This window comes from Mandrillus leucophaeus, unplaced genomic scaffold (assembly GCF_000951045.1).
Source record: "Mandrillus leucophaeus isolate KB7577 unplaced genomic scaffold, Mleu.le_1.0 Scaffold70, whole genome shotgun sequence".
Classification (NCBI taxonomy): domain Eukaryota; kingdom Metazoa; phylum Chordata; class Mammalia; order Primates; family Cercopithecidae; genus Mandrillus; species Mandrillus leucophaeus.
Genome location: NW_012107586.1, coordinates 3,497,796 through 3,505,463, shown reverse-complemented (window position 1 = coordinate 3,505,463; position 7,668 = coordinate 3,497,796). Strand labels below are relative to the sequence as shown.

The 7,668-nt window shown below is 37.3% G+C and overlaps 1 protein-coding gene across 1 annotated transcript in view; it reads left to right on the top strand.

The window, feature by feature from the left end:
- USP37 (ubiquitin specific peptidase 37) overlaps positions 1–7,668 on the top strand; it is a 126,383-nt gene that overhangs the window by 8,814 nt on the left and 109,901 nt on the right. Inside the window, exons 3-5 of the mRNA XM_011964598.1 lie at positions 1,351–1,451; positions 4,173–4,351; positions 4,969–5,046. Coding sequence (XP_011819988.1) covers positions 1,351–1,451; positions 4,173–4,351; positions 4,969–5,046 — 358 coding nt within the window. The remainder of the gene's footprint in view (positions 1–1,350; positions 1,452–4,172; positions 4,352–4,968; positions 5,047–7,668) is intronic.

Below are 7,668 nucleotides of genomic sequence, written 5' to 3'. Positions count from 1 at the left end.
AGCCACCGTGCCCGGCCTAAAAATACTTTGAACATAAAGCGTTTAATATAAGCATGGCGTTTCAAATCAGTGGACAAAAGACTAATATTTGATAAAGTGTTATCTATAAACAAGACAAGTAACCATTTAGGAAGATAATACACTTGGATCCTTATTATCTCCTTTTATTTCACAGTGACCAAAGATTTGAATGTAAAAAAAGTATTGTAAAAAATACTTTCAACGTAATCTCTGGATGGAAAAGACTTTTCGGGTATTACATAAAAACTAGAATTAATAAAGGAAAAAGATTGAAAACTTGTGTTAAAAAATTAGACAGTCTCTAGCAAGGAACAGAAGACAAATGAAGAAAATCGTAGCCAGAGTGACAAAGTTAATATTACTAATATATTATACAAAGACTTATTTTGCAAATCAATTAAAAAAAAAAAAAAGTAGAGAAATTGACAAAAACTGCAAATTGAGAATTCAGGAAGCAAAACAGATGGCCCTTAGACATGAAAAAATTCTCAACTTCACCAGACTCAAATTCCTACTACCACATTGGTAGCAGTGTGAGGGGAAGCAAGATACTCTCATATACTTGGTAGGAGCATAGAGGTTTTTGTTTTGTTTTGGTTTGGTTTGGTTTGGTTTGGTTTGAGGACTATGTAATGATGTAATGATGTTGGTTTAGTTTAAAATTGTATGTTCTCTCAGTAATTCTTATTATAAGGAGTTTATCCCACAAAAAGATTTGTGAAAGGATGTTAAGCATTGTTTGCAACTTTGAAAAATTAAAACATTTTAAATGGTCATCAGTCGGAAATTGGCTAACCAAATTAAAATATAAAATTTTAAAAAGTATATGCAAATTCATATTTATACAATACCTCGAATGTTCTTTGAACTACCATTAGTTTCTTCAGAATAGAAGCCATTTATTCTGCTGGATAAACTTACTTGTAGAGAATGTTTTGGAGTATATGTTATCAGAGATACACCTGTCACTGTTTCTGACATCCAGTGTCAGTGTTCATGTTGTCAGTACACAATGACTTTTCCATAGTGTTATTAATGTAATTACCAAATGTTTATTCTAGCTTTTTTTTGCTTTGTAAATTTTATCCTATTAAATGTTTTCAGGTGTGTGTGTTATTTAATTTTTTTGCCTCAGATTCTAGCTCTAAATTTTAGTTTCTATATAAGATGTATATTCTGTCAGAAAGAATTGGTTGATAGACACTTTGATTTGTTTTCTTTTTTTCCTGCTGTTTCTTCTATTTCTTCAATATTATATAAAAATGATAAATCTTTTTGTTAAAGTGACTGATTTGGGGATTTAAAAAAATTTTTATTTTTGGTCACCAGCCATGAAACCTTCTCAGGGGTCTGGTAGTTTTGGAGCCATTCTGGGCAGCAGGACCTCACAGAAGGAAACCAGCAGGCAACTTTCTTACTCAGACAATCAGGTATGTTCATTTGAATCTTTTTAGCATTTTGAAAAAATGATAGTTGGCCAGGCACGGTGGTTCATGCCTGTAATCGCAGCACTTGGGAGGCCAAGGTGGGTGGATCACTTGAGGTCAGGAGTTTGAGACCAGCCTGGCCAACACGGTGAAACCCCGTCTCTACTAAAAATACAAAAATTAGCCAGGTGTGATGGCACATACCTGTAATTCTACCTACTCAGGAGGCTGAGGCAGGAGAATTGCTTGAAGCCAGGAGGCGGAGGTTGCAGTGAGCTGAGCTCGTGCCATCTCACTCCAGCCTGGGCAACAGAGCAAGACTCCATCTAAAAAAAAAGAAAAAAAAGATAGTCATAGACTATCAAGGGTATTTCTGCATACCTGAAATGTATCATTTTAGCAAACCCAAACCATAGAGTAAGAGAACTTTGAAGCTCTTTTGTAAGTAAATTTATTAATTCTCTTTGGCTATGCAAAGAGGTGATCACTTAGTCCATTTATTGGACTAAGCAGTGAATAAGATTTCATTTTTGTCGGGTTCTTTTTATAGGTTAGATTTTTGGGGGGACGTTTTTATTCAGATATAATTGACATGCAGTAAGTTGTATATATTTAAAGTACAATTTGATATATTTTGACTTACATATATCCTTAAAATCATCATCATAATCAACATAGTGAACATAACCATAACTCTTGAGTTTTCTTATTCTCCTTAGTAATCCTTCCCTCTGATCCCTATCCAGAGGCAACCACTGTTATGTTTTTTCCCACTGTAGATTAGGTTGTAATTTCTGGAGTTTTATATAAATGGAATGAATGTGTAATATTGGGAGGGCAGGGTCTGGCTTCCCTTATTGAGCATAATTATTTTGAGATTCATACATTCCTTGGTAGGAATTTAAATTGTTGAAATATTATTTAAATGCATAAGTGTTAACACATATAGCAGAAGCAAGTATTTATGGTTTCACAAGTAATAATTCTCATTAGTGAAGTCATAAATTCAATTTTGTGGGTCATGACTAATTAAATTTAAAAAGTAGAATAGAAAATAATAGAGCATATTGTACATATTAAGGATAAATACTGATTTTTCAAAGTTTTATTTTGGTTTATTTATACATATATATAATAGATTTTGATGTAAAATATTTCTTACTATGCGGCCAGGCGTGGTGGCTCACTCCTATAATCCCAGTACTTTGGGAGGCTGAGGTGGGCTGATTCCTTGAGCCCAGGAGTTTGAGACCAGCCTGGGCAACACGTGAAACCCTGTCTCTACAGAAAATACATAAATTAGCTGGGCATGGTGGTGTGCACCTGTAGTCCCAGCTACTTCGAAGACTGGGGTGGGAGAATCACCTGAGCCTGGGAAGTTGAGGCTGCAGGAAGCAGTGATTGTGCCACTGCACTCCAGCCTGGGTGACAGAGTAAGATTCTATCTTAAATATATATGTAAGATATATATATACATATGTTATTATGGGATGGGATGATGTTCAAAATTCTGAAAAAGTTGCAAAACAGTGGACATGTAGTATGCTACTGTTTGTATAACAAAAAGTGAAATATTGATTTGTATTTGCATAACAGAACAAGGGAAGAATTAGTGGGAAAAGGAGAAGTGGAAGAACTGAGTGATGGATGGGGATAGTGAGACTTACCATTGGTCTGTGGCTTTTAATATTACTTTGATTTGTGAACCTTGAGAATGTGTCACTCATTTGAAAATAAATTTAACTTTTTAAAGTATTCATTCGGATGACCTTAGAAGTTTTAAAATTTCCTATCCTAAGATTGTAATTCTGTAAAACAAAAGTAATGGGACATAACTTCCATAGAAAAATCACATAGCTCTTAATGTAGAGATATAAAACTTAACTGGCAGAGTGTTCATGTAAAGCTCTATTTCCCAACTAATGCTTACATTGCCATATTCTCTTTGAGTGTTCTTGCTATGTCTTAAGGGTAGACTCTTTGACTCATCCTCATAGTGAACTCTGTCACCTTCCCTCTCCCTATCATATATTTCATTCCTCCAAACTAGAACCCCCTCAAGAGTCATATGACTATTTTGTTGGCATTTAAGTTGTGGCAACCAAATGTCACTGTCACTTTTTCTTAACTTGTCATAATCATAATTGGATTTTTTTTCCTCCAAAGATCAGTTCTCATGCTGATCACTAGAGCCATGTCTTTGTGTGTCTTTTTTATTTTTATTTTTTGTTAGTAATTCAAAGTAGTGTTCTTGCCTCCTCTCCAGGTGTGCTGTGGAGTTTTTAAGTTTATAAGAAAGCCATAGGAAAATAAGTGTCAAGCTCAGTTTTTCACACTGACTGTACATTAGAATCACCTGAGTGCTTTTAAAAACAACAACAGCAAAAAACAACAACAACAAAAAGACTGATGAATGAACCTTACCCCAGACCAACTGGAATAGAATCGCTAGAGATATATCTCCATTTGTATGTTTTCCTTTTTTTAGAGATAGGGTCTTGCTCTGTCGCCTAGGCTAGATTGCAGTGGTACAGTCATAGCTCACTATAACCTCGAACTGTGGAGCTCAAGTGACTCTCCTGCCTTGGCCTTCTGGGATTACAGGCATGAGCCACTGCACCTGGCTCCATTTGTATTTTTTAAACCTTGCCATTGGAGAATCACTGTTCTAAAAGTATTTCAGTTAATTTGAAGATTTAACTATCTCAAACTTTATTTTTACAGGCTTCTGCGAAAAGAGGAAGTTTGGAAACTAAAGATGATATTCCATTTCGAAAAGTTCTTGGTAATCCAGGTAGAGGATCGATTAAGACTGTAGCAGGAAGTGGAATAGCTGTTACTCGGACGATTCCTTCTTTAACATCTGCATCAACACCTCTTAGATCAGGGTTGCTAGAAAATCGGTAGGAGAGACTTTTTTTTCTTACTCATTAGCTGTATCTGTTTGTAAATGTCTTTTAGGCCTTTTAGAAATACCAACAATTTGAGGGGAAATAGAGTACAGAGTACATTTTTGGTAGATGTAGTGATTACAAGTGTTTGTCAATGTAGTTTATGTCACTGACACTTATTGAGCATGAAAATATACAGCATATAAATTTAAATATGGGCCAGGTGTGATAGCTCACGCCTGTAATCCCAACACTTTGGGAGACTGAGGCAGGCCAAACATGAGGTCAGGAGATTGAGACCATCCTGGCTAACATAGTGAAAACCCTTGTTTACTAAAAACACAAAAAATTAACCCAGCGTGGTGGCACACGCCTATAGTCCCAGCTACTCAGGAGGCCGAGGCAGGAGAATCACTCGAACCTGGGAGGCAGAGGTTGCAGTGAGCCAAGATCGCACCACTACATTCCAGACTGGGGTGACAGAGCGAGACTGTCTGGAAAAAAAAAAAAATGGTTTAGAGAATTAAATAATAGTAGTCCCATTTCCTGTCCTTAAGTATGTTGGTTTATGAATTTTTGTGATACGAATTATGGCTTTTTAAAAGTAACCTTTTCTTTGTTCTCTGTAGTACTGAAAAGAGGAAAAGAATGATATCAACTGGCTCAGAATTGAATGAAGATTACCCTAAGGAAAATGATTCATCATCGTAAGTTAATTTAAGGGCCTTTATAGTGTTAGAGCAGTATTTCTTAGACTGGTATTTGTAACCCCTGGGGAAGATTGGGGAAATGGTTTTAATTTATCAGAATTCCAAAGATGGAAGAGCAGAATTTAAAGTGGTTTGGTAACAGTAGACTGTGGCTCAATAGAGAGGGAAATTAGCCGTTGCCATTGCTTTGATCATTTCATTGCATTTCTTTTATCCTGCCTTTTTTTAAAATCTGCAGTACTTAGTGGGAGAATAGAACTGAAGAACTCTAAACAGATGTTTCTTGCTGGCTGCTGTTTTAGTGTGAACCCCTTCTTGTCTTCTTTATGCTTAATTTAAAAAAAAATTTACTTTTTTACTTTACTCATGTAAAACGTCAGCCTAGAGGTTAAAGGATGTGAGCCTATGTGTTCTAGGCAAGTAGCATTAATCTTTCAGAGGTGTTTTCTCCGTTGAACAAAAGGGAATAGATCAACCCAGGGTGCTCACCAACTCATAATCATCATCCTCATTTTGTGAGGTTTTGTTTTTTTTTTTGTCTTCTAGGGGAGAAAACTAATTATACAGTTATCAGTTAAAATCTCAATTAATACCTTAACAGAATCAGTTGGTAGATAGTTAATTGGTACTTGAGGTCAAGGGGTCACCAGAAAGGAGTTGGGAAAAAGCCAAATAAACTTAATGTATTAATTGATTTGCTGCTGTAATATATGTAAAAATCTGAGTAGGTGGTAGGACTGGTACCTGAAACTATAATCACCATGGACCCAGATTCTTTCTGTCTTATTGATCTGCCATCCTTAATAAGCAGCCTCCATTTTGTGGACCGAAGTAGCCACTTCAGTCTCTACTTTCATGTCTCCATTTCTATTAGTGGAAGAGAGCAAAGGGAGGGCATACCGTTTTCCTTAGGCTGGAAATTGCATATACCACTTTTGTGCATATCACATTGGCCAGAACTTAATCACATGGTTATATCAGGTTATGAAAAGGTCTGAGAAATATGCCTGTGTTCCAACTGTTGTGGCAAAAGGGTACAGTGGTTATTTAGGGACAACTAATACAACTAATAGTCTGCCTTAGTTTGCCCCTATGGCCACTGAAATAACCCAGTTCACTATTCTTCCATACATAGAACACCCTTTCCTCTATCCAAATGGAGAAGAACGCCAAATGTCATGAGAACATTGTATCCAGCTCAGAGTCTAGGATCTTTGGGTGATCCTTCTCTCTGGGTGCAGTCTTCTCTCTAAGGTCCAAATGTACCTTGGACCGTGCCCCTCATGGTCTGATACCTAAAAACTAAAAGGCAAGTTAATTTGCATTCCCCGCTCCAGACCTCATGCACACATCATTATACATTGCTGGAGAAGGAACAGAATAATCACAATAAAAATTTCTGTTTAAAATAGACAAGAATAGGAAACTGCAGGGGTCTTGGGTCTATAGCAGTGATAAAATCTTGCGAGGTGGAAATTGTGAGGACAGTGAAAGCGATGGAATAAGTTCCTGGTTAGCCCATCTAGCAGTCTGATTCCGTTGTCTGGGAGAAACCACCTTGCCCATTGTACTCCATGTGACCCCTGGCTTTACCCTCTGGCAGGTTTTCCTTGTTTGTTTTCTTTAAAGGCCACCACCAAAATAGATTTTGAAGACTGTATTTTTCATCAAGGCCATATAGCTTTTATAGCCTGCTTCATCCAAGTTTAAAGATTCTTTAAAGATAAAACAAGCAGGCTTGAGAAAGAATTGGGGCCAATATATGTATATGTTTTTTAATTTTTTTTTTTTTTTTGAAACGGAGAGTTGTTCTGCTGCCCAAGCTGGAGTGCAGTGGCACGATGTCGGCTCACTGCAACCTCTGCCTCCCAGGTTCAAGCAATTCTCCTGGCTCAGCCTCCCATGTAGCTTGGACTACAAACGGGCACCACCATGCCCAGCTAATTTTTGTATTTTTAGTAGAGACAGGGTTTCACCATGTTGGCCAGGCCGGTCTGGAACTCCTGACCTCAAGTGATCTGCCCACCTCGACCTCCTAAAGTGCTGGGATTACAGGCATGAGCCATTGCACCGGCATGTTTTGTTTTAACATACTTTTAAATTTTGAAATAATTTAATTTGCAGGAAAGTCACAAAGATAACATAGAATGTTCCTGTATACCCCTTACCCAGTTTCTGCTAATGTTAATATCAAAGTTATTTTCTCATAAAACTGACTGTCTAGTTAACTCTTACCATTGCCTCAGTTTGAGAATCAAAAGCAATTGGATATTTTTATCCCATGGTCTCCAATTACCAGACAATTTTGATTCTAGGCTCTTGGCACAGACAGCTATGTTGTTTTGTTTGTTTGTTTTTGCTTTTTGGTTTTTTTTTTTGAGATGGAGTCTTGCTCTGTTGCCCAGACTGGAGTGCAGTGGCATGATCTTGGCTCACTGCAAGCTCTGCCTCCCGGATTCACGCCATTCTCCTGCCTCAGCCTCCCAGGTAGCTGGGACTACAGGCTCCCGCCACCACGCCCAGCTAATTTTTTTTTTTTTTGTATTTTTAGTAGAGACAGGGTTTCACCTTGTTAGCCAGAATGGTCTTGATTTCCTGACCTCATGATCTGCCTGCCTC